Source organism: Gekko japonicus, unplaced genomic scaffold, assembly GCF_001447785.1.
Source record: "Gekko japonicus isolate JY-2015 unplaced genomic scaffold, Gekko_japonicus_V1.1 scaffold3429, whole genome shotgun sequence".
Classification (NCBI taxonomy): domain Eukaryota; kingdom Metazoa; phylum Chordata; class Lepidosauria; order Squamata; family Gekkonidae; genus Gekko; species Gekko japonicus.
The window spans coordinates 7,085-33,973 of record NW_015168149.1 but is presented as its reverse complement, the minus strand read 5'-3'; the positions used below and the strand labels follow the sequence as shown (position 1 = coordinate 33,973).

At 44.9% G+C, this 26,889-nt stretch overlaps 1 protein-coding gene across 1 annotated transcript in view; it reads left to right on the top strand.

The window, feature by feature from the left end:
* The window catches only part of LOC107113599 (aldehyde oxidase 3-like), a gene marked incomplete at its 3' end in the record, with an annotated part of 77,515 nt that overhangs the window by 44,176 nt on the left and 6,450 nt on the right, over positions 1 to 26,889 (top strand). Inside the window, exons 17-31 of the mRNA XM_015414947.1 lie at positions 293 to 462; positions 660 to 774; positions 1,711 to 1,830; positions 3,579 to 3,588; positions 6,270 to 6,433; positions 9,464 to 9,597; positions 11,510 to 11,597; positions 12,262 to 12,348; positions 13,845 to 14,036; positions 16,387 to 16,614; positions 19,242 to 19,337; positions 19,634 to 19,762; positions 20,601 to 20,675; positions 24,472 to 24,524; positions 26,095 to 26,209. Coding sequence (XP_015270433.1) covers positions 293 to 462; positions 660 to 774; positions 1,711 to 1,830; positions 3,579 to 3,588; positions 6,270 to 6,433; positions 9,464 to 9,597; positions 11,510 to 11,597; positions 12,262 to 12,348; positions 13,845 to 14,036; positions 16,387 to 16,614; positions 19,242 to 19,337; positions 19,634 to 19,762; positions 20,601 to 20,675; positions 24,472 to 24,524; positions 26,095 to 26,209 — 1,776 coding nt within the window. The remainder of the gene's footprint in view (positions 1 to 292; positions 463 to 659; positions 775 to 1,710; positions 1,831 to 3,578; positions 3,589 to 6,269; positions 6,434 to 9,463; positions 9,598 to 11,509; positions 11,598 to 12,261; positions 12,349 to 13,844; positions 14,037 to 16,386; positions 16,615 to 19,241; positions 19,338 to 19,633; positions 19,763 to 20,600; positions 20,676 to 24,471; positions 24,525 to 26,094; positions 26,210 to 26,889) is intronic.

Sequence of the window (26,889 nt, the reverse complement as noted above, 5' to 3'; positions counted from 1 at the left end):
TGACACCTCTGCTTTAGCCAGTACAGGCTGAAATTCAGCCTCCTCTTGTGGCCAAGTGAAATCAGTAGATGGCATGGATCCCACCCCTATCCTTACATTCCCCTGAGCTAGGATGGAAGACTTTCTCCAGCCTAAGAAACATTCCTCCAAATAAAGTGGACCGTCCATTAAAGGAAAGGCCATTCAACCTGGAGGAAGGTTCTGTAGAGGGTGGTTGGAACCACCCCTAAAACCTCTGAGTAATGCTTCCTGATATGATCTATATAGTATGGGACGCCTTACTCTTTGACAGGAAGTTGACCCCCAGCAGCCTCCTCAGGACCCAGTGGGGCGTCCCATCATGCATCAGTCTGGGATTAAGCATGCCACTGGTGAGGCCGTCTACATTGATGACATCGGTCCAATAGACGGACAACTCTACATGGCGGTGGTGACCAGCAAACGAGCCCATGCGAAGATTCTGTGAGTGACGAAATTAAGAGCTTGAGTGAGAAAACTGTGACTGAATGAAACTACCAAAAAAAAAGGATAATCAATACCCAAATTTTAACATGTAGATATTTTAGCTTTTGAATGCTTCTTACATTCAACTGTTCAGTTTACCATTACACCTCGTGGTCCCTTGAATTAGGACATTAATCGTCCTTTCCCCTTTCCAGATCTATCGATGCCTCAGCAGCCTTAGAAACACCAGGGGTGGTCACTGTGGTATCAGCCGCTGATATTCCAGGGGAAAATGGTGATGAACATGAGAAGGTGTTTGCTGAAGATGAGGTATTTGTTGGTGTGGACTTTTTGACTTCTATACCTTTCTGCCTACCCAAGAGACCAATTTACAACTATCCTGATAAAGTGAGAAAGAATCATTGGATAGCATTTCTTGTGTTTACCGTAGAACACCAGATTTCATCAGGAAACATTTCCCACATTGCTTTGTCTGCTAGTGAACAACCAGATTACAGAAATTCTGAGGAATGTTCTAGAATGCACAATCAGTCAAATGAAGCACTAATCAAGCCTGAGGGGCCTTGCCGTTACCTCACACAAACAAAGCACAATCACTCTAGAATACAATACTTTTATCTGGTGGCACATTACAGGGAAAGATTTAAGAACATAAGAAAAGCCATGTTGGATCAGGCCAATGGCCCATCCAGTCCAACACTCAGTGTCACACAGTAGCCAAAACCCAGGTGCCATCAGGAAGTCCACCAGCGGGGCTAGAACTCCAGAAGCCCTCCCACTGTTCCCCCCCCAAGTACCAAGAATACAGAACATCACTGCCCCAGAGATGATAGATAGATAGATAGATAGATAGATAGATAGATAGATAGATAGATAGATAGATAGATAGATAGATAGAGACAGACAGACAGACAGACAGACAGACAGACAGACAGAACATAAGAGAAGCCATGTTGGATCAGGCCAATGGCCTATCCAGTCCAACACTCTGTGTCACACCGTGGCCAAAACCCAGGTGCCACTAGCAGGGCCAGAACTCCAGAAGCCTTCCCACTGTTGGAAGCCCCCCACCAGCAGTGTGAGGCAAATTGCCTTCCAAGGGAAGCAAGGAACCTCAGGGTTACTGAGAACACCATTAAAAAATTGCTTTCTTAGACTGAACAAAGCAGATTGAAAAACCCGTTGTTGCTGCCATTGTGATGAAACCGTTCTCCTTACTTTCTGTTGTTTGGTTATGCCCTGCAGGTAATATACGTCGGTCACATTATCTGCGGTGTGGTTGCGGAGACCTATGAACTTGCAAAGGAAGCCACCAGAAAAGTGAACATACACTATCAAGACCTGGAACCGATTCTGACAATTAAGGTAAAAACCAGCCTTTTGGTATAAGACTTCAAGGTATTTTACGAGCAACTGGCTGTTGGAATAGATGGCTTCCCATCCATTTAAAGGAGCTGCGGGGAAAGCTCTCCAGATGCTTACAAGGTGGTGTCACTGTCAACTTGGAGCTGGATGTGTAGCCTCAGATCAAGAAACTGAGGAGGAAAAGTGAAGAATTGTGTCTGAGACATAATAAACAAAACATGAGTGACAGAAGTGAAGTTATGGTCTCCAGGAGGGCTACATGCCAATTGCTGGTGTTATCATCCAGTGCCAACTGCTGGTAGGATCTTAAAAAGAATATTGGGCTTGGTGGAACTTGGTCTGATCCAGCATGTTCATAGGCGAGAGTGATCACTTCGCATCCGTTTTTTATTCCTCAGTTAAGTATTCCTGAGTACACATTTTTGCTTTGTACATTTACTGTACATCAGTAGCTGGCAGTTACAGCTGGCAACCCTCAGGAGAAATTGGGGATGACACCTGGTGTGCCAGCATTGCGCCAGCATGTTGATGTCATTTCTGGTAAGAAGGGGCGACTTCAAACACTTTAGAGCATCCACTTCGTCACTTCTGGTTTTTACCGAAATGTATATCAGTGCAGCAGCATGCACTCCATTTCTGCCCCCATTTCCTCCCAGGGGTGCCTGAAAAACTAGTGGGCAAAGAGCAGGGATGCTGGGAGGTCTGGCATCCCTAGTGCACCATGATGATCCTTATTTAAATAACAAAGCAGACCATGCAAGATGGAAGTCGGCCTACCCTTGTAATAGAGCTGTGCCATTATTTCAAAATCTGTGTGATCTCTATTCCTGCAGTGTGCTATTAGACAACAGGACAATTCTATGCACAGTTCCCTCAATCTAAACCCATTGAGTTGAAGTAGTAACTGGAGTAACTCTGTATAGGATTGCACTGGAAATGTAGCAATCTGTAGTCCTACAGGTTTATATCATGAAATGTCATTGTTATCTAATTGGGTAACACCACACAAATTAAACCTGATGAACAAGTCTTTGAGCCCACTATGTTGGAGATCCTGTGAGCAGGAAGGCACTGTTTTACATATGTGGTGGGAATGCCATCTGGTTCTGGACTTTTAGAAGGTGGTTCATAAAGAGATATCCAACATCATGGGTCTTCCATTGCCTTATTCTCCAAAAGTTTGCTTGATAAAAAGACAATTTTTTTTTGTCTCTACATTGGTTGCTTCTGCTGGCTTGGTCATTGCCAGGAACTGGAAATCCTTCATGGGATCCTTGCTTAAAAAATGGTACCAGAAAAACTGGGTATAATTTCTGATGGGTTGGATTATGCATAATCCATTTGTGTGTGTGTGTGTGATTGTATGGTAGTCCCTCTATGTGAATATGACAAAATATGGAAACCAGTCTTAGAATTTCTATGTGTTAAGGATGTAATTCCCCCAATGCAACACAGTTTAGATGATTGGCCATTGTGGTTTTTGGTTGTGTAACAGATTGTTAATTGTGGCTTTAGTGTTGTAATTTTAAACTAAATTTAAATAAAAGGATGATTTGCTAAAAAGTTTTTAAAAATGAAACATCGGTCACATTATTTAAGTTTCTGAATCACAAAGCTTCATAAGGTTTCATCCTTGTATTAGGTTGAATTGAAGTCTCTTGAATCAGGCATAGTTCTCTTCATTGGTGCTTTCCTCCTTTGGTAGTGCTATGATTACATAACCCATACAATCTTCCTTTCTGTACCAGTTTTATAACAGTAAGTAGCATTTATACAGCACTTTAGACTGTTCGAGGAAGTTCATATGAGTGACCTTAGCAATCTTCAGAGCAAGCCTCTATTATGCTAAGGGATGCTAAGGTTCAGACATAACAGACACAGACAATCACTCAAATCCCAGTTCGCCTCAGTGAATACTGGTTTCACTCCCTTTAATCAAGTCACTAGTTTCACTCACTTTAACCAAGCCCAGGATTCAACCTTGATTAAGCCAAGATTGAAACCTCATGCAAAACCGTAGTTAAGACCAGGGTTCCCTCTAAGCTGAGTTAGTGTGAGCTAGCTCACACTAACTCAGCTTAGAGGGAACATTGGTTAAGACTAACCGTGGCTAATAAACATCAGAACCTGGTCTGAAGGACCCTAACTAACCACTGTTAGCAGAGAGGGGTGCATTCAAGCTATCACAGTGTAAGCATCCTCTAACAAGGCACTGACTCACTTCAGACATCACCTTAAACCAAGGGTGGCCAAACTCGCTTAACGTAAGAGCCACATAGAAGAAACATCAGATGTCTGAGAGCCGCAAGTCGTGAACAAATATCACACCCATGTTTTTATTGGAAAATATGCAAATTTTATTGGAAAATATGCAAATTTGCTTTTCATTGACGTTAAATTCAAAAACAAAAGGGGTAAAAACAGATATTGATAATAATATTTAAAGAGACATATGCTTCCTTGAAGGCGGCTTGGGGAGGGCTTTCGAGAACACATTTAAAGTTAAAGTTGCTTTCTTTCTCTGCTCCCCCCCACACCTCAAGCCTACCCAGGGAGGGGAACACTGGCTGAGGAAGGGAAGACCGATCCGGGAGGCGTGCCTCCCCTTCACTTCCCCAGCCGCAGGCCCCCTGGCTCTCTGGGCCACCTGGAGGACTCCCCACCACCTTCCCTTCCCCAAGCATGGCTTGCTTCCTCATGTAGGCAAGCAGAGTGCAAACGCCGCAAAAGTGAGTTTTAAAAATTTTATTTTATTTTCTATTTTGTGACATCACTGCCCCCTGATTTATTTAAAGGCCCCCTGAATTACAGAATCTTGGCTATGGGCCTGGCCGCATGTGGCTCCCAAGCTGCAGTTTGGCCACCCCTGCCTTAAACTATAGTTGAATTTAATTCTGGTTTAATGTGATGTCTGAAGAGAGTCAGTGCCTTGTTTGAGGATGCTTACAGTGCCATTCTAAGAAAAATTTCCAGGGACGAAGCCTCACTGAATAGACTTGTGTAAGTTTTTGAGTAGCCTGGCTTAGGGTGGCACTGTTAATGAGGAAGATGAATTGAGTACCGCTGTACCTACACATGGCATCCGGAATACTCTATCATACCCTCATACAAAGTGGGCAGGCCCCTTTGGTGTTTGAGGTTGGCCAAAGTACTTTTTGCTTATTTGCATGTTGGTTTCTTTCTTGTTCATCAAGCCTGTTGGATGATGATATTTGCACATCGGGGAGCTGATCGACAGGGGAAAAGGTATATTATGTAGTTCACATTAGACACGATCCTGCTCTTTAGCAGAAGCGAAGTCAATGAGGTTTTTTTAGGAAAATATTCCACATATCTAAAGAATCACAAAATGAAGACGGCAATGTTTTTTTGTAGAAAAAGCCCAGCAGGAACTCATTAGCATAATAGGCCACACCCAACAACAGAAATTCATTAGCATATCCAGTCACACCCCTGACAGCACAGCACATTAGCATATTAGGCCACACACCCCACGTTACCAGAAGTGTGGTCATCCAGCCACACCCACCTTTTGCTTCTTATTCTGTTTACCTTGTTTGTTGTCAAAACCCAGGGCTTTTTTTTGTAGCAGGAACTCCTTTGCATATTAGGCCACACATCCCTTATGTAGCCAATCCTAATGAGTTTCTGTTGGGTGTGGCCTATTATGCTAATGAGTTTCTGCTGGGCGTGGCCAACTCAGGAGCCAGCCGGAACTCCGTTCCTGTGCGTTCCTGCCCAAAAGTAGCCCTGGATTCAGCTGAGAGCCAGTTTGGTGTAGTGGTTAGGAGCGTGGACTCCTATACCCCGCCCTTCACTCGGAGTCTCAGAGTGGCTTACAGTCGCCTTTCCCTTCTCCTCCCCACAACAGACACCCTGTGAGGAAGGTGGGGCTGAGAGAGCTCTTTCGAGGACTGCCCTTGAGAGAACAGCTCTGAGAGGACTTGTGAGTGACCCAAGGTCACACCCAGCAGCTGAATGTAGAGGAGTGGAGAATCAAACCCGGTTCTCCCAGATTAGAGTCTGCACTCCTAACCACTACACCAAACGGGCTCTCAAAATTGTGGAAGCTTCAATTACTCTACTCTTTTTCCTTTGTTGGTTAATCATTTTAAGGTTCATGTTTGCACAATTATAAAAAAATGAAACTAATAAGCCTGCTCTGCAGCAGGTGGAATGCAGTGATTAAAGGCTCCCCCCTACCCCCCACCCCACACAATCACACACTCGGGAAAAGGAACTGGTTTAGAATACATTTGGGCAGCAGCACTGAAAAAATTATGGGAACATGATGACAAATGTCACATTGGAGAATGAGCAAGTGGATGAGCCCAAGGTGGCCTAGCTGATATTGCATGAGTATATTTGGGGACATTTTTGAAAAATCTGGTGCCGATATACAATGGGGAAACTGGATATACAATGGGAAAACGGTTAAGATTGGCTCACGTCCTTCCCTATTTGTTTGCTCTTGACAGGTGAAAGCCATATTGGAGGGCAAAAACATTTTTACATGGAAACAAATAGTACTGTTGTCATTCCGAGAAAAGAGGACCAAGAAATGATAGTCTACGTCTCCACACAGGATGCTTCAAGAGTACAGGTAACTCAAAGCCTTGGACTGTAATCATGTTGAAACTTTGCCAACAGTGACCATGGTAGGCCCTGATCGGGATGGCCCAGACTAGCCCGATCATCAGATCTGGGAGGCTCAGGAGGGACCAGCCTTGTTGCAGGAGCTTGTGTGACGGTCCACGACCAGCACTTATGCAAGCCAGCACCCTTAAGGACTTTCCAGCCTCCCAGCCTTACCAGCTCTTTTTACATGGAAACAAATACTACTGTTGTCATTCCGAGAAAAGAGGACCAAGAAATGATAGTCTACGTCTCCACACAGGATGCTTCAAGAGTACAGGTAACTCAAAGCCTTGGACTGTAATCATGTTGAAACTTTGCCAACAGTGACCATGGTAGGCCCTGATCGGGATGACCCAGACTAGCCCGATCATCAGATCTGGGAGGCTAAGCAAGACCAGCCTTGGTTAATACTATTGGAGTGAGCAACTAAGCATGCCTGGACACTGGGGGGCAACGCCACACTCTAAGGGTGTATGGATGTTCTCCTTGAAGGAGATGACTTCTCTTTTTTGTCTTAACCTGGGCGCTGCCCTCTGACTGCTCCTCTCTCCCTATGTCCTCTCACTGACTTTACATGGCCTTCCATGGCCTCTCCTGTAGAGACAGTGCTCTCCTACTCCCACACACACGATGCCAGATTAGCTGGCCATTTGTGATACGGAAAGTGAGGCTTCTCTCTCTCGTTCCGACTGCAACCCAAACGTGAACTGGAGCTACTTGAATAAATGCAAGTTTACCTTTTTTGCAATACGCTTTTTGGAATATTTATGTACTGCACTCCGTATCACGCTTCGATGACTCGGCAGACTCTGTTATATTAACCAAATATCCCAATACATACTTGGATGGGAGACCACCTAGGAAGTCCAGGGTCGCAATGCAGAGGCAGGCAAAGGCAAACCACCTAGGAATGTCTCTTGCCTATCTCTGTCTCTCCTCTTTCCTATCAAGTATGTTAATTCCTAAATAAACCTGCTCTTTAATCAGGTTGTGCACCGTTGCTGTGATAATTACCCTGCCATCACTTAATGCGTCGGATGCAATGGGCTCTGCCTTGAAGAGCTGAAGTCACAGTAAATTGGTTAGTCTTTAACGTGGCACAGATCTCTTTGTTGTTTTTGGTGCAAGAGACCTAAGGGTCAGACTGCATGTTACACGGGAGATGTGTGATGGGGGTATCTCAGTTAGGGCTGCCAACCTCCAGGTGGGGCCTGGAGATCTCCCAGAATTCCAGCCGATCTCCAGACTACAGAGGTCTCTAAAAGGTTTGCCATCACTGGACTAGATGGTCTGTATGGCCCCTTCCAACTCTATGATTCTGTGATTCTATAAAAAGAGTCTGAGGGTTAACTGTAACAGAGAGTGTGGCTGAGTTCAGACTGGCAGTATAAAGCATGAGGGAATCGTGGAAAAAAGACCCGTAACAACTTTTTCCGGGTATTCCCAGTCACACTGAACCAACTTATGCAGGAGCATACCGGGGAGGAGGCATTTGCACTGTTGGCCCGCCCCTGGCAGAGGCGTGGCTGTAAGTGGCTTTTTTTCACTTCAGCGACATGCGCATAGCCGCAGCAATGCGGCTTATTTGCAGCTTTTAGCATGCACACATCCAGGAAGCGAGATCAACGCGCTCTCCAGGGTTTGCTACCACCTCCACCTGGTATTTTTTTAAACTCGGGAGGGAAGCGTTACGAGACGGGTTGAGTACGGCTGGGGAACGCCTGACAGCTGTGTCTGTGTGAACGGGGCCCCTTTAATCCGTTTGTGAAACGTGCCTATATCGGGCCAAACTGCCAGTCTGAACTCGACCTGTGTCTCTCAGGTACAGAATCACCACCTGTCTTGGTACACTAAAGAAAATGCTAAGGTGTACCTACATAACAAACTCCAGCTTCACATCATTCTTTTAAGTATTCATTTTCGGAATAAATGTAAATAAATAAAGATAACAGGCAAAAAAACCCCTCAAAACCTCCAACCCCCATTATCACAGTTTTCGTGATGACGGTGCCCCACCCCGCTGGTGTTACCCTTAGTGTAGAAAAAAGGCATGTACAATATGAGTGCCTCTCCTTTGTCCTCACTGGGACTAATAACTGCTCATCATGAGCCCTAATTTCTACCCGGAAATGACCACAGGGAAAAATATTGATTTCCCCCTCAGCATTTATGTACGGGATATGCAAAAAGATGAAATAAAACGTGGAGGGTTCGAATGAGCGGTTGGCAGAGTAATAAACACAGCAACGGTGCGCAACTTGATTAAAGAGTAGATGAAGTTTTATTTAGGAATCAACATACTTGACAGGAAAGAGGAGAGACAGAGGAAGGTTCCTAACTACATCTCTAGCTGAGAGAGAGGGCGATTCTGCATCTAGCGTTGGCTCCGCATTTTCTCAACTGGGAGGGAAAAGTGTAGCTCAAAAGCATATTCAAATACCTCGGGACAATGCCGTACTGACTGCAGAGTCACCCCTGGACGGCCATAAAACGGCCATAAATCTATGCAGAAGGTACAATAAAATCCAATGATCAAAGAAAGTGAAAGCGGTGTGGAGTGTGGAGGCTACCATAAAATCCTATGATCAAAGAAAGTGAAAGCGATGTGGAGTGTGGAGGCTACCATAAAATCCTATGATCAAAGGAAGCGACAGCGGCACGCAATGCAGAGGGGAATTTCTGTTCCAACGTGGGTTTCGTAAAACAACAGAGGGGGAAAGCCAGTGCAGAATCAGCCTGAGTGTGGCGCTTCCAAGAAGAAGGTGGAAGTCGCCCAGAGAGCAGCAATCTGGAGACAGACAAGGAAGGGCACTCAACAGGAGAGAAGGTGCTGCTGACCTCCCCATCCTATCTAATTGTCTTCTTGCTGCCCCCTGCAGGGTCTTCTTCTTCTCTTTCTTTGTACACCAGACATCATTGCCTTCTCCAAAATGAACATGTGGTAAATAACTATGGGACAGGTCTGTGTAAAAGTTTGCTTCCTCTTCTGTTGCAGCAACTGATAGCCTCGGCGTTGGGTGTCCACTCCAATAGGATCCGGTGCCACTTAAGACGCGCTGGTGGAGCTTTTGGGGGGAAAATAACAAGACCTGCCTATTTTGCTAGTGCCGCAGCGGTTGCCGCACACAAGTAAGAATTGTGATTTTATAGAATCAAAGAAAAAGGGTTTGGATCATCTTAAGTTAATGTATGAGTTGCTTTTTCTAAAGTAAAACCTTAGTATTCAGGCTAAATTGCCGTGTTGGCACTTTGTGATAAATAAGTGGGTTTTGGGTCGCAGTTTGGGCACTCGGTCTCTAAAAGGTTTGCCATCACTGGACTAGATGGTCTGTATGGCCCCTTCCAACTCTATGATTCTGTGATTCTATAAAAAGAGTCTGAGGGTTAACTGTAACAGAGAGTGTGGCTGAGTTCAGACTGGCAGTAAGAAGCACGAGGGAATCGTGGCAAAAAGACCCGGAACAACATGTTCCGGGTATTCCCAGTCACACTGAACCAACTTATGCGGGAGCATACCGGGGAGGAGGGATTTGCACTGTTGGCCTGCCCCTGGCAGAGCATTTGCACTGTTGGCCCACCCCTGGCAGAGGCGTGGCTGTAAGTGGCTTTTTTTTCACTTCGGCGACATGCGCATAGGCGCAGCAATGCAGCTTATTTGCAGCTTTTAGCGTGCACACATCCAGGAAGCGGGATCAACGCGCTCTCCAGTGTTTGCTACCACCTCCACCTGGTATTTTTTTAAACTCGGGAGGGAAGCGTTACGAGACGGGTTGAGTACGGCTGGGGAACGCCTGACAGCTGTGTCTGTGTGAACGGGGCCCCTTTAATCCGTTTGTGAAACGTGCCTATATCGGGCCAAACTGCCAGTCTGAACTCGACCTGTGCCTTTCAGGTACAGAATCACCACCTGTCTTGGTACACTAAAGAAAATGCTAAGGTGTACCTACATAACAAACTCCAGCTTCACATCATTCTTTAAAGTATTCATTTTCGGAATAAATGTAAATAAAGATAACAGGTAGAAAACCCCCTCAAAACCTCCAACCCCCATTTAGAATAATGGAATCATAGAGTTGGAAGGGAGCTCCAGGGTCCTGTAGTCCAACCCTCTGCACTATGCAGGAAATTCACAAATATCTCCCCCTCTACACCTTCAGTGATATTCTGTTAAGTATTCATTTTCGGAATAAATGTAAATAAATAAAGATAACAGGCAAAAAAACCCCTCAAAACCTCCAACCCCCATTTAGAATAATGGAATCATAGAGTTGGAAGGGAGCTCCAGGGTCCTGTAGTCCAACCCTCTGCACTATGCAGGAAATTCACAAATATCTCCCCCTCTACACCTTCAGTGATTTATTTATTTATTTATTTGTTTGTTTGTTTGTTTGTTTGATTTTTATCCCGCCCTCCCGCCGAAGCGGCTCAGGGCGGCTTACATCAATAAAAATAATAAAATTAATAAAATAATAAATAAATAAATAATAAAATAATAAAATTAAAAAAATAATAAAATTGCTGTTCCATACCCAGAAGATGGCAAAAAAAAAAACCCCAAACCCAAACCCTCCAGGACCCCTGGCCAAACTGGCCTGGAGAAAAATTGCTTCCTGACACCAAAGTGGCAATCAGCATTTCCCTGGGTGTGTAAGAAAGGGCCACAAAAACTTATTGCATCAGATAAACTGTGATATATAAACGTCATCGTGTAAGGCAATTTCTATTAGTAGTCAGTTTCATTTTCTGTACTGTATTTGCTTCCATGAACGTAAGGTGACCCCCCTGAAAAAATGATGCATAATTTTCTGTACCACTTTACATGCATGTAATTTGTATGTAACTATAAGTTGCCCCCTTTTTCTTGATGACATACAGAGGGGGGGAGTAATCATCATTTTAATTAAATACAGTATTTTGTACAGATAATTTTATGAATGGTGTTAAATTGAGGACTTTCAGCACTTTTCAGGTTCTGAGTGTGCAACCTGAATTTGATCTTTGTCCTGAAGTTAGCATGAGCCTCTTTCTGTTTTTTAATTAGGACTGGCTGTCCAGTACGTTTTATTCTGGAACGAGATGACGATATGTTCATAACTGGAGGTCGATATCCTTTTTTTGGGAAATATAAAGTAAGTAATACTGACTCTGAGGTTCTTAGGTCACACATAACATTATCCACACTGGTCTGTCGTGAGCTGTAATTTGTATATTCTCTGGTCTAAGTCCTTGAAATTTCCAAACCTGGAGCTGACAACCGTATATCACTGACATATTATAAAATGAAGACAGAGTGGTAGCAGACGAAGGTGGCAAACCACAGGGGGTCATGACACACATACTCAAAGAAAACCACAGCATAATATTTTTGTTAAAACTAGGGTCGCCAGGTCTGGGTTGGAAAATACCTGGAGACTTTGGGGGTGGATCCAGGAGAGGGTGGAGTTTGGGGAGGGGAAGGACCTCAGCATGGTATGATGCCACAGAGTCCACCCTTCAAAACAGCCATTCTCTCCAGGGGAGCTGATCTCTGTCAGCTGGAGATCAGTTGTAAAAGCGGGAGATCTCCAGGCCCCACCTGGAGGCTGGCAACCCTACTTAAAACATAGCACTGCTGTCTTTTCAATTTAGAAAGCCTATAATAAAAACAATTACAAGAAAATCAAACATGTATTGAAGCCTACTTTTAAATGTAGCAAATCCTCATTCCTTTGTAGCCCACAGGAAAAAATCCCACAATTTTCAGCGAATTAGTAATGTTTATTGCTTCCCACTACTGCAATGTTTTATTTTTAGGTGGGATTCATGAACGATGGCGAAATCAAAGCTGCTGACCTCAACTACTATGTAAATGGTGGGGCTACAAGAGATGTGTCTGAAGTGGTAAGTGTGGTGAGCTATGAAACTATTTTGTGTGTTTTATTTCTGTGAGTTTAATGTGCGGTTTTACATGTATGTTGCTGTCATTTAAAATGCAGGCCTCTAGAGTAAGAAAGAGGGGGGCTAAATGGGTGATTGAAGTGTGTTGGGATTGGATGGCAGCAGTACCCGAGGGGGAGGAGTTTGACGGGCTTGAAGGGACAGTTTGTTCAGAGAGTGTGTGAGAGAGGAAGGAAGAGAGCAGAGTGGGTGAATAATAAGGTGCTGTGGAGTGTGAGAGAAATCTGTTGTGGATGTTATTGATCTACATGGCAAGTGAGAAAATAAACCTTTGTGGCTAGGTCTATTTAAGGAACTTTAGAAACAGGAAGAGAACGGTACCTCTCTGAAACCATTACGCTTATATACCTATCTGAAACCATCACGCTTATGTACCTATCTGAAACCATTACGCTTATGAACTATACTGAAATCATTATGCTCTTTTACTTCTAAATAAACTCTATTCACGTTTAAGAGAACAGCTGTTTTATTTAGAGAAAAGGGTCCCCTTTTACCTCAGAGCCACCCCCACACGTTGGCCGTTCCGTCATTCTACCGAATATAACTATGCCGTCCCGTTCTTTGAATCCATCTAAGAATTCCAAGCCAATAGCCTTTGGTGGCAGCAAAAGTAAGGAATGTAAAGGGGCAGCATAACACACGTGACCTCAGAATACTACAGAGAGATGCCTTTATAGGTGTTACATATAAGGGGTCTCAGAAAAAAGCAAACCATGACAGTAAGTTTCTCATAAAGTAGATGAACATTCACAGCTAGGAAAATGGGATGAAATTGCATTCAGTCCTGACAGGTAAGCGAGGAGGAATGTCTTGGCTTTTACCTGTTAGAGCAGGAACATACCTGTGGCTCAAATAACCTCCTTCCAGAACACATTGAGCAGTTCTCAGTCGTCTTGTCAGGTCTAAACAGTACAAATTTTAATTAAGTGTAATGTACCTGGATTCCCTTACCTTTGATGGCTGTTGAACAGGGCTCCTTAATGCTTACATTTTTGCCAAGCTTTGGAGCACACAAAGCATTTTGAGAACATTGTCAAGATTTAATCCTTGCCGCAATCCTGTCAGGTATGTCAGTATTATCCGGAGATGGAGTTCTCAGGTTGCAAGAGAATGCTTTATTGCCTACCGCCACCTATGGAGCTCACAGTAGAGACAATATACATCCTGGGATTTCTTGGGCCACAGCACAACACCAGCACACCCACGGTGCCATCCTAAGTGGAGTTACACTGTTCTAAGCCCACTGACTTCAAAGAATTTAGAAGGTCGTTACTTAGCGTGGCACTGTTAAGTGTTAGGTCTATCGCCTCCCCAACTGACCAGTTAAGCCAGAGCTGCAAAACTTTCACCCAGGAAGACCTTTTTTTACACTTCTTTGCAGAACCCGAGGCACAGAACTCATGATTATAAATCTATCATCTGTCTTTATGCATTAGGTGTTAGACCATCTGGTGCTAAAAAGTTTTAATGCTTACCACATCCCCAACTACCGATGTTGCGGACATGTCTGCAAGACTAATTTGCCATCAAATACCGCATTTCGAGGATTCGGTTTCCCACAAACGGCCCTTTCTACAGAAATGTGGGTTGCAGCAGTGGCGGATGAGCTTGGCTTGCCTCAGGATCAAGTAAGTAAAGGAATGATAAGTCATGTCGGGGCCGTTCTTATTTGATTCATGGTGAAACTACATGTTTTGCAAATACTTATTCTCAGGCCCACAAATACAGGGATGTTTAGGCACTCGTAGAGGACAACTAGTTGGAGAGGCAGTACCTACCAATTTCCCCATGTAAATTTTATTTATTTATTTATTGGATTTGTATCCCGCCCTCCCCTTAATGGGCTCAGGGTGGGTTCCAACAATATAAATATAGTACAATAATATCAATACAATACAATTAAAACCATGTTAAAACATATATTACATTTTGTTGTTCAGTCGCACAGTCGAGTCCGACTCTTCGCGACCCCATGGATCAGATCACGCCAGGCCTTCCTGTCTTCCGCTGTCCTCTGAAGTTGGCTCAGTTTCATGTTCGTTGCATCTATGACACTGTCTAACCATCTCATCCTTTGCTGTCCCCGTCTTCTTTGACCTTCAATCTTTCCCAGCATTTTATTATATTATATATTATATTTATATATGTGTGTGTGTGTGTATACATACACACACACACACACCTCTTATAAAAAGACAATTGCCTCAGCGGCTGATAGTACTGGGAATAAGTTTCTCAGAAATCTGTACAGTTTAGGATCTCAGACCCAGGCTATAAAATAGGGGCCGACCCAAGCTGTAAATAGGGCTGACCCGGGGGAGGGATGCCCGCTGCTCAACCGAAAGCCCGGTGGAAGAGCTCCGTCTTGCAGGCCCTGCGGAATTGTAATAAATCCTGCAGGGCCCTGATCTCACTCGGGAGCTCATTCCACCAGGCAGGGTCCAGGTCTTTGGTTGAGGCAAGTCGGATGTCCCTGGGGCCGGGGACCACCAAAAGATGTTGATTGGTGGACCTCAGTGCTCTGTGGGGCTCATATGAGGAGAGGCGGTCTCGAAGGTATGCTGGCCCCTGGCCGTATAGGGCTTTGAAGGTAAGTACCAACACTTTGAAATGGATCTGGAAATCAATAGGCAGCCAGTGCAGCTCGCGCAGCACCAGGCGGATGTACACCCACACAGGCGTCGCTGTCGACACCAAATGCCTCCCTGCTTCTGAGGCCCTCTTTCCCCAGCCAGTCTTCCTTGCAGTTTTGGGACCTGATTGGGGAATTAAGGATGGTCTGGCCAGAGGGCATTTGCAGGGATATATCGTGGACAGAGGAAACTCAAATATTCTCTTTCTTGCACCATTATCCCTTGGAAATGCCCTATCCCCAATTCCTACATTAGCACTTCAAGGGAAACATGAGGTTGGGAGCTCCGAATTTCTCTCATAACGTGTAGTTTTGCCCTCAGGATGCCAATTCAGACACACACAGCCCCACGTTCATGACACACGTCAGTCATCGGAATATAAACTCCAATGGTTGCAAGTTTAAACCCTTGGAAAGTTTCCGTTCCTTATTTTAGGATGAATTTACACATGCCGTTTCCATGAGTTGTGATTTTCTGTATTTTGAGAGCAGTGATGGTGGTGAAGAGCAGGAGGGGTTTTCTGATTCTTGACAGGTTGTACATCCTGCCCCGTTCATCATCATAGTTTATCACCAGTGTTCCCTCTAAGCTGAGTTAGTGTGAGCTAGCTCACAGTTTTTTAGCCACCGGCTCACACATTTTTGTCTTAGCTCAGGAGGGATGGCTCCAGAGCAAACTAATTTATGCAGCAGCCAAATGACTCGCTCACAACTTTAATGCCAGTAGCTCACCAAGTAGAATTTTTGCTCACAAGACTCTCCACAGCTTAGAGGGAACATTATCACAGTCATGAATACTTACCTCCTGCCTTCTTCCAAAATTTTAAAAGGTACTTGGTTCTTGTTCATCCAGTCCCCTTAAGCAGGAGGCCTCTGTTTCTACAGGTTCTTATCACCCCAGGGGGTATGTGACAGTTACTGAAAAGCATTGCTGCGTAATACGCTGCAAAAGCAAATTGCAAACGGGATCAGATGCATGATACAGGAATACATATGGGAAAGGCATGGATACCAGCTGGATGTTAGGAAAAAAACTTTTTGACAGTCAGAGTTGTGCAGCAGTGGAATCAGCTGCCTGGGGAGGTGGTGAGCTCCCCCTCACTGGCAGTCTTCAAGCAGCGGCTGGACAAACCCTTGTCAGGGATGCTGTAGGGTGATCCTGCATGGAGCAGGGGGTTGGACTAGATGTCCTGTATGGCCCCTTCCAACTCTGGGATTGTATGAATCTATAAAACCATTAGAAAGGTGCATATGGCTACAGAAAATAATATAAACAGATAAAACAGGTGTTGCTAAAGCATGAGCAGATAAAATGACAAATGTTACTTGCATGTCTCCGTGTGAAGGTCCGGGAGATGAACATGTACAAAACGGTTACTGTCACTCCCTACAAACAAAAGATTGATCCAAGGAATCTGGTTGAATGTTGGAAAGAATGCTTCAAGAGGTCTGATTATCACAACAGAAGAAAAGCAATAGAGGAATTTAACCAGCAAAACTACTGGAAGAAGAAAGGGATTGCCATCATTCCCATGTTGTTTTCAAATGGATTCAGTGAAACACATAGACATCAGGTGAGTTTTTGAGTCTCTAAAGTAGAGTTCCCTTGGCCATCTAGCAACCAGTGGAGACCTGGAATGGGGCAGGCATCGGCAATGGTGTGATATACTTCCAGGTTTCCCTAGGAAGTGATGCCATGGCTCTCTAGGAATTGCCAGAAACCCTATGGTAAAACCAGAGAGTTTTGGTGATTCCTAGAGAGGACTGATGTCACTTCCAGGAGATGGTGACTGGGCATCCCCTGGTGAGATTATACATGTATAGAAACACGAGTATCTGTGAGGATCTGTTAAGAGGCAAATTTTACTACTTCCTGCTTCAATTCCTTTTGTGATTACATCTCTCTAGAGTGAAAGCTAATTGGGAAGAGGAGTGATGGACAGGCTGTCCAGTTTATTTTATTCCATTTGCCTGCATGGTTAGCCAAGTGCTAAGTGTAGGTGGTACTTTTTTCTTTAAGGATTGTTCCGTTTCCCCCACTTTGAAATTAGTAGAGGGCATGACTTTCTTGCCGAGAGAACAGACGGTCAATCAGAGGTGTTCACAGCCCTGCTTTGTGAAAGGAGGAATTTACATTTCATGATTGACACAGGATTAACTAGAGTTGTGGAAATCCAGCTACTCCCTCAGAGACATGGGGGGAGTTGTTTTACGAAACCCACATTGGAACAGAAATTCCCCTCTGCATCAGACGCTGCTTTCATTTCCTTTGATTATCGGGTTTTATGGTACCCTCCACACTCCATGCCACTTTCGAGTTCGTTGATTGTCAGATTTTATTGTACCTTCTGCATAGATGTATGGCCATTTTACGGCCGCTCAGGGGTGACTTTGCAGTCAGTAGGCATTGCCCGGAGGTATTTGAGTGTGGTTTTGAGCTGCACCTTTTCCTCCCAGTTGAGAACATGTGGAGCCAATGCTAGATGCAGAATCGCTCTGAGTCATGTCTGTGATGACTGAGGGCAATTCTGCATTGGCTTTTCCCTCTGTCGTTTTACGAAACCCACCTTGGAACAGAAATTCCCCTCTGCATTGCATGCTGCTTTCACTTTCTTTCATCATCATATTTTATGGTACCCTCGACACTGCATGCTGCGTTCGCTTTCTTTGATCATCGGGTTTAATGGTACCTTCTACATAGATTTATAGCTGTTCAGGGGTGACTTTGCATTGCCCTGGGGTATTTGAATGTGGTTTTGAGCTGTACCTTTTCCTCCCCATTGAGAAAATGTGGAGCGAATGCCAGATGCCGAACCACCCTGAACTTCTGCAGTAGGCTCTTGGCTCAATTTATGACCCTTTGCCTCCAGCCTGACTGCTAAGACCTTGCACTAATATTTTAAAGACATTTTCTACAGTGCAGCTGCCAGATGTTACGATTTATGTGGGGAAATGGTGCCAGGGCAGAAGGACTGTTCAATATTCTCCGCTTGTCCCCCATGAAAATGTGTTTATCAAGACAATTTACACCCTGACTTTCTACCTCAAGAAATGGTATGGTGTAGGATTAAGCTAGGGCTAAAACCGTTGCTGTTAATAAATTACTTTTCCTGAGTTCTTCACATAAGTTAATGTCTATAGAGCCAAAGTAATGTAATGGTTAGTGTCAGAGTCGGATCTCGGAGGCCCAGGTTTGAATCCCAAATCTGCCTTGGGAGCCGGCTGGGTGACCTTGGGCCAGTCACACACTCTCAGGCTCACCTACCTCACAGCTTTGTTGTGAGGGTAAACATGGAGTAGAGGAGAGTGATGTAAGGTGCTTTGGGTCCTCACTGAAGGAAAAGTCAGGGTCTGTATGAAGGAAACAAATAAATAGACTCAGCAGTCCTTAAAATAGCCCTGCATGGTAGGTCCATGTCATTATCTCGGTTTTAGGTGGACAACTGAAATGCGGATATCCCTTAGTCCACAGGATCTTTGTAGCTCATGGCTTTTAATCAGTGTGCTATATTAGTTAAGGTTACCAACAGGCCTGGAGGAAAATGTCCTGTCCCCTTAACAGAGGCTTAGTGGGATGTTATTTACCACTGTGTAAGAGAACTCCAGCTGCCCATTACTACATTTTGAGCCTGTCCTAAAGGGAAAGGACATTCTTCTCCAGGCCTGTTGGCAACTTTAATATTCCCCATTCCTCCACTTGCAGCTGCTGGATGGCCTTGGGCAAGCCATATTTCTCTCAGAGCTGTCCTTGAAAAAGAACAGTTTCTGTCAAGAGCTCTCTCAGCCCCACCTACCTCACAGGGTGTCTGTGGTGGGGAGGGGAAGGGAAAGGAGATTGTAAACCGCTCTGAGACTCCGAGTGAAGGGTGGGTTATAAATCCAATCTCCTCCTCCTCCTCCTCTCCTTCCCTGTTACCGACCTGCCAGTTGTTCTCCTGGAACAAGGTGTAGCTTTGCTCCCATCCCGACCAGGATGACCTGCTAGACTGATCTCGCCAGATCTCAGAAGCTAAGCAGGGTCAGCCCTGGATGGGCTGCTATGCAGAGACAGGCAATGGCAAGCCACCCTTGTTTGTCTCCTGCCTTGGCAACCTCATGCGGGATCAATTGTAAGTTGGCTTTGACCAACCACCAAGTTTTTGGACATCTAAGCTCTAGTATGATGTTAGTAGCATTAATGAAGTCGATCGTTTCTCTGTAGGCTGCAGCTCTGGTGAACATCTATGTAGATGGGTCAGTGTTGGTGCATTGTGGTGGAAGTGAGCTGGGACAAGGGCTTTACACCAAGGTGTTACAGGTAAGACAAACATCCAGCTTCCATATATATAACAAAATAGAGCTACAGAGCCAAAAGCTGTTTTGCCAGTGCAGTTTTAAGTATATGTTCCGATTGGGTCTTATGTAAAGGTAACTGGAGAAGTTCCAGGTCTCGTTTTTTGTGTGTGTGTGTGTGAGAGAGAGGGACCACAGATTTTCTAACACATTTGTTCCTTTATCTGCTTGACTTTAATTGCAGGTATTATGTTCCTTCCCAGTTTGAGACTGTGCTGTAATTCCTAGTAGAAGTGATGATATCTTTTGTTTTCAAAACAGGTTGCCAGCCATGAATTAATGATACCCTTGTCTTATATACATATTTTTGAAAGAAGTACCGTTCCAATACCCAATGCACATGTCACATCAGGAGCTATTTCCACGGAAACCAATGGCAGAGCCGTCCAGGTTAGAGCACTTGTTTGGGGCTCTTATAGTCTCGTCTAGGTAACATCTCTGAGCTTTTCTATCTCCTACTGCACAGTGGATGTAGCTCTTTATTACTGAGAGCCAGTTTGGTGTAGTGGTTAAGAGTGTGGACTCTAATCTGGGAGAACAGGGTTTGATTCCCCACTCTTCTACATGCAGCTACTGGCGTGACCTTGGGTCAGTCATAAGTTCTTTCAGAGCTGCTCTCTCAAGGGCAGTTCTTGGGAGAGCTCTCTCAGCCCCACCTACCTCATATGGTGTCGGTTGTTGGGAGGGGAAGGGAAGGGAAGGGGACTGTAAGCCGCTCTGAGAGTCCTTTGGGTAGTGAAGGGAAGAGTATAAATCCAATCTCTTCTTGTTCTTCTTCTAAAGAATTGGTATCCCTGTGCTTCACAGTGCAAAGAAGCTAACAAGAGTTAATATACATCCAACCAATACAATCATAGATTGATACTTTTTTGGAATAGTCAGTCACCAATCCAAAAGAAGCTGGTCATGTTTAAATTCCATTGAAATTAATGGGACTGAAAGTCCTGTTCATTCCAATGTGTATTTATTTTTGAGTAAATTCCACATTCGAAGCACACGGTCCTTTGAAAGTGACTCAAATGCTACGGAGGGATGAACATCTTTGACCTTATGAGAAGTTCTTTTTGTCAAGGAAAAGTCACAGAAGTTCACGAAAGATTGGACTAATGATCATGAAACAACCTGGGGCCTTTATGCCAACGATTCATATTAGAATATTAGCAAATAAAACATGGTCTTATTGTTGTGATGACTTCATCCTGTTTTCCTTTGCCACCTGTTAAATCAGATTGCGTGCCGAATTCTTCGGAAGCGCCTCGAGCCAGTCATTAAAAAAAATCCACAAGGAAAATGGGAAGACTGGGTAAGCACCATTTGTATTCTTAAAATGGAATCATTATCCTGTTTGGACCACATGCTTGTTGGATCCCCATTCTGATGCCTGTTTGTCTACACGGATTATCAAGATGAACATGGCAGTGTTGCCAATGGGTCGGGGGGGGGGATGCACATATATGGAATTTAAATGCGTGTTTCAGTACCCACAAAAAGACCGGGAACACAGCCAAATCAGTAGAAGGGGAGTATAAACGTTACGTAGCCCTAAACTGCTCTGAAATGGAAACTTTATTCGCAATGTGCCGCTTGCAGAGTATTTCTCTAGTTTGATTGATCTTCATATTAGAAGGGTCTTCACACTGGCCCATTTTAATGTGCTCCCCTCAGCTGTGCTGTATGGGAGATTTTTTAAAAACACCATTCTCGGAGAGGTTATGCCCATGTGGGCTAAAGGAGATTGAAGGAAGGGACCATGTACTTCTGACTTGTAGACTTTACCGGGATTTATGTGCCTATCACCTTGATCCTATACTGCGATCCCTGGAGGGCAAATCTGAGGGAAGTAAGATTGTGAACCTTCTAGCCTCAAACAGAGCAGATCTCATTGAAGCCGTGGCAAACTTCCTGTATTGTGCATATAGGAGGATAAGTCTTTTCTGCCTGAATGAGTAGCTAATTAACTGGTTTTTCTTTCCCTTTCCTGTATCTCTTAACCAAGGCCGCTATTGTTATGCCAATAAAGGTTTGTTGTTGTTGTTGTTGTTGTTAACAATACTATACTACCAAATGTCTTAAAGACAATAAATCTTTGAGACATTTGATAGTATAGTATTGTTAATAAAGTTTCCATTTTGGAGCAGTGTAGGGCTACAGAGCATTTATACTCCCTACTACTAATGTTTCAGTACCCAGGCAAGGGATTTGATATGTATATACACTATCGGGGGGGGAGGGGGATTTCTGAAGAAGTGAGGTGGGGGGGGGTCAACTTTTAATTGAAACTAGATCTGATGTTTATTGAACATACATAAACAAAAAGAAAACAAGAAAGGAAGGCAGGTTAAAGGTCAAAGTAATAAAATACACTGTGGCTGATTTCCCACAAGCGCTGCTCCACGCTCACTCTTCTCTTTGGTCCGATGGCACGTGTCAATTTCACACAAGCTGCTGCGAGGCCGCATTTCACCCCGCAGCTTTGCGCGATTTCCTGTTTTTTTGAGGATTGAGTAGACGCGGGGGAAATCGCGCGAAGCTCCGGGGCGAAATGCGGCCGCGCAGCAGCTTGTGTGAAATTGACACGTGCCATCAGGACAAAAGGGAGGAGTGAGCGCGGAGCAGCGCTTGTGGGAAATCAGCCTAAGATTGGGGAATATACTAAACACTAATAAATATCAAGAATTGGGAGAAACAAGCAGGCGATAAGCAATTAATTCTTAGTGGATCCTGTTAAGCTAGTCTCAGCCAACCACCACCAGCACCCACCACCTCGCTGGATGTGTGTGGGGCATCCTCCAAGAGAGAAACAGGAGAAGAGACAAAGGGTTTGGGGGTTCGAGGGAGCGAAAGACAGGGAGATGAGGTTTCTGAGGGAAATGGGATGAGCGGCAGTGTGTGGTTTAGCCAAGTGAGGCAGGGAGGAGAGAGAAGGCCCAGAGCTGAGGAGAGAAAAGAGAAAGTGTGTGGGGGGGAAGCATGTTGCTGGTGGTGGTGGGTCTCTGGAGCAGAGCAGAGCTCTGAGGGAGTGGGGAAAAGAGGGGAGAGAGCAGAAGGATAGAGGAAGGAGAAGGAGGTGAGTAAATGTACTGGAAGTGAGAATGGTTCGGGTAAAGATGAAGAGCAGGGGTGAGGTGAGGGAAGTTAGAGGGGGGGGGCATGGTCCATATGTTGCCTGATCCCTATAGCATGAGCACCGTCTTGAGGTTCTGAAATGGCAGTAGAATGACCCAGGGATTGTGTCTTGGACAGTTGCAGTAGTGGAAGGGATCATCTTGGGGTCGGACCAAACCTAAAATGCTGGTCCGGAGAGGGTCCTGATACTACTTAAAATCTGTGCCTTTTTTCTCGCAGTGGGACCTGATTTTCAGAGTACTTCGGTTACTTCAATGGGGATGCTAATAGGACAGGTGATGAAGTTATCCTTTTGAGGAAGGACTTGATTAGTTTCAGTGGCAGGCATCTTTTAAGGGAGGGAGAGATTTGGGGTTTGTTATTTTATTCTGGTTTTAACTGGGAATGTTTTTTTAACTGTTATTGTAAGCCACCTTGAACCACAAGGAAATGTTTAGTATAAATGTTTTAATAAGTAGTAATACTAAAACATTCACCAGGAAGGGACTCTCTTTACGGGGCAGACATGTAAGATGACTGATTTCTCCCCAGTCTTTCCTACTCATTTTTGCCCTATGCAAATAACCAAGCCATGGATAATCAACATATTGGGTGAGGGAGATCATGTTGCTCGGCCCCAGTCCCTAACCTCTGCATGTTGACTAGATCTTCTGTGGAGACCACATAGAATCAGTGTATAAAGACTGGGGGGAAACAGAGGGAGGGCTTCTGGAGTTTTGGCCCCAATGGTGGACCTCCTGATGGCCCCTGGGTTTTGGCCACTGGGTGACCCAGAGTGTCGGACTGAATGGGCCATTGGCCTGATCCAACATTGGCTTCTCTTATGTTCTTATGTCTGAGGCAGTGATAGTCTGTATTCTTGGTGCTTGGGGGGCAACAGTGGGAGGGCTTCTGGAGTTCTGGCCCCGCTGGTGAACCTCCTGATGGCCACTGGGTTTTGGCCACTGGGTGACCCAGAGTGTCGGACTGGATGGGCTATTGGCCTGATCCAACATGGCTTCTCTTATGTTCTTATGTAGAAGGGGGTCACTGCTGTGGTGCCCATGGGTGCCCTCCAACACCTTTTCTGATGCCCACCAAGTGATCTCAGAAAGTGGGTGGGGCAAAGTGTGACTTCTGCCCAGCAAGTCTTCTGATTAACTACTGGCGGTTTGACTGGCTGTGCAGGTTTTTTAAAATATTGCTTTGGCAGTGGCTGCCACCTCAGCTCAAGGCTCTCCACTGTGTGGCTGAAGGCAAACTATGGCGGCCATTTTGTGGACAGCTCCACTTCCTGTGGCAGCCGTATCGGTGCCCACAGGCTCAAAAAGCTTGGGGACCCCCTGCTACAGAGCGACAGAGAAAACAAGCTGACATAATCTTGACCTTCCCTCCACATTGCACACGTACACTGTCAATTATTCACAGTCATCATCTGCACAGCATTAGGATACTACTTTCATGTAATTCTGGGTTGTGCTGATATAGAAGAATGGGATGCTTCAACATAAAAAAATGCCCTAAAGTTTCATGATTTTCCTAAGGAGAAAATGAAGATCTGCCTCCAGTTGGATAATCCCTTCCCTCATACTTGAATAGGAAGAAAAATAAGAAGCCTGGCTGTGTTGTGGAGAACTAGAAGATTGAACTTCACGCTCTCCCATTTTTATTTATGCATGAATTAGATAAACATATGGAGCAGAGGTCCATCTCAGTGGCTGTGAGCCACAAGGTACAGATAGGAACTCTCGGCCTGGGGCACGTGATGCTCTGTAGTCTTGGTGCTTGGAGGGGGAACAGTGGGAGGGCTTCTAGTGTCCCTCGCCCCACTGGTGGACTTCCTGATGGCACCTGGTATTTTTTGCCACTGTGTGACACAGAGTGTGGGACTGGATGGGCCATTGGCCTGATCCAACATTGGCTTATCTTATGTTCTTATGAACTGATCTGTATTCCGCTGGTACAAGTGTCACCTAATGGTCTTTCTCTTGCAGACCAAAAAAGCTTTTGAGGAAAGCATCAGCCTTTCGGCTACTGGCTACTTCAAGTAAGAAATCCTTTATTGTTTTCTAAGTTGCTGCCTTTGAGGATCACAGGTGCTGTTCAGATCGTGTGACTCAAGGGTCATGTGACAATGGTAATCCCATGGACGGAGCTCCCAGATTTTCTGTTTCTCTAGCAATCAGGTGCAAGGGGATCCAGTCTGAATCAGAACCACAAGGTGGGAAGCATTTTAAGCCCCCAAACATCCCCAAACACAGTTTTCCTGACCTTAAATGGTCTTAGGAAGTGCTGTTTGCCTAGCCGGGGACATAATGCAGATTCCCGTGTCAATATCCCCAGGGGGCGAAGAGCGGCTCCCTGGCACCATTTCAGGTTGGGGAAAGAACGTCCTCATTTCCTGGTCTAAACTGAGCTCCACATATCTGATGTTTAGAGAGAAGGAAACCACATCCCCAGCCCTTGACTTCGTCTTTGGAATGAGGGTCCGTATCCTCACAGGCCTGTTATATGAGTCATCCGAGAAAGTGATGGTGGGCGTTACATTAGCTTTTACCCCATGGCGTCAGGAGCTGCAAGGATTCAAACTAGCAAACCTGGAATTAAGGGCTCTCTCTGCTGCCTTACGTGGAAAACCATTTGAATCAGAATTGTTAATCCATGTTACCCTTTTAGGATTATCAAATGGGAGCCTTATTGGGATATTTGCTTAATAGACCAGAGTTTGTTCAGTCATAGAAGTGGGATACTGAGTGCAGTAAATAAATCTCCCAAGAAGTATAGTCCAAAAAAGGGAAACTTACATTTATTCAAATAGATCTAGTTCACATTTAGGTTGCAGTCGAAACAAGAGAGAAACCTAATCTAAAGAGTACTTTCCATATCACAAATGGCCAGCTTGTCCGGCATTATGAGTGTCTGAGAGTATGAAGACATTGTATATACAGGAGAGACCTGCAAAGACATGTGTGTTCATAGAAGGCCATGAGGAGAGAGTGAGAGGACAAAGCAAGAGAGAGGGGGGGTCAGAGGGCAGCTCTCCGGTTAAGACAAAGAGAGGGATCCCATTCAAGGATATTACACCTATACACACACTTAAGAGTGATGTAGCTCTCCCCATGTCCAGGCATGCTCAGTCACTCACTCCAACAAGCCTGAGAGACTCCCAGCAGCTGGGCCAGATATTTTGAAGGGTGATGCTTACATTGGATTGCACAGCAGAGTCACCAGGGCCGAGAACTTGGGATGTAGTGGAAATTCCATACTCAAAGGGGCAGCAGCTTTAGCACCCTTGGAGAAGCTCAGTAGTCGATGTAGAAGGAGCATCACCCAGCAGGTGTCAGGGGTACTGTATACCCGGGCCAGAAGAAAAGGCAGAACAGATGTGACTCTAGCAGTAGACAGGACTCAACCAAATCCTTAAATGGGAAACAGCAAAAAATGACCATGACACTCATGCATTCCGGGACACCACCAGTTTCCTTTCAGTGGTCCAGCTCATGTTGGAGCAGCATAGAACATATCAACAATATTTTAACATTAAAGTCCAGCTGGACAATATATATATATTGAAAGTGAACTAGTATTTCAAGAGTTCAATTTGCTTCTCCCATCAGAGGCTACGTCACCCATATGGACTGGGAGACGGGAGAAGGCCATGCTTTTCCATACTTCGTTTTCGGGGCTGCTTGCTCTGAAGTTGAGATTGACTGCTTGACAGGGGATCATAAGGTAATCATTGATAATCGACTGCAATGATTTCAAAATTTGCACACTGCACCCCTAATCCAAACTAGCTAGCAAGTATGTCATTTACATAGCTGTTATAGACACAAGGATAACCTGACCTGGATAGATCTCAGAAGCTAAGCAGGGTCAGCCCTGGCTAGTATTTGGATAAGAGACTAGCAAGGAATACGAGGGTCATGACACGGAGGCAAGCAATGGCAAACCAACTCTGAATGTCTCCTGCCTTGAAAACCTCACAGAGTTGCCATAAGAAGAAGAGTTGGTTTCTATACCCCGCTTTTCTCTACCTTAAGGAGTCTCAAAACAGTTTACAATCATATTCCCTTCGTCTCCCCACAACAGGCATCTTGTGAGGCAGGTCGGGCTGAGAGAGTCCTGAGAGAACAGTGACTGGGCCAAGGTCACCCAAGGTCACCCAGCAGGCCTCATGTGTCTCAAAGTGGCTTATAATTGCCTTCCCTTCCTCTCCTCACAACAGGCACCTTGTGAGGCAGGTGGGGCTGAGAGAGTTCTGAGAGAACAGTGACTGGCCCAAGGTCACCCAGCAGGCTTCATGTGGAGTAGGAGTGTGGAATCAAACCCGGTTCTCCAGATTAGAGTCCACCACTCTTAACCACTACGCCACACTGTTGACAGCAAAAAGAAACAAACAAAAAAGTATG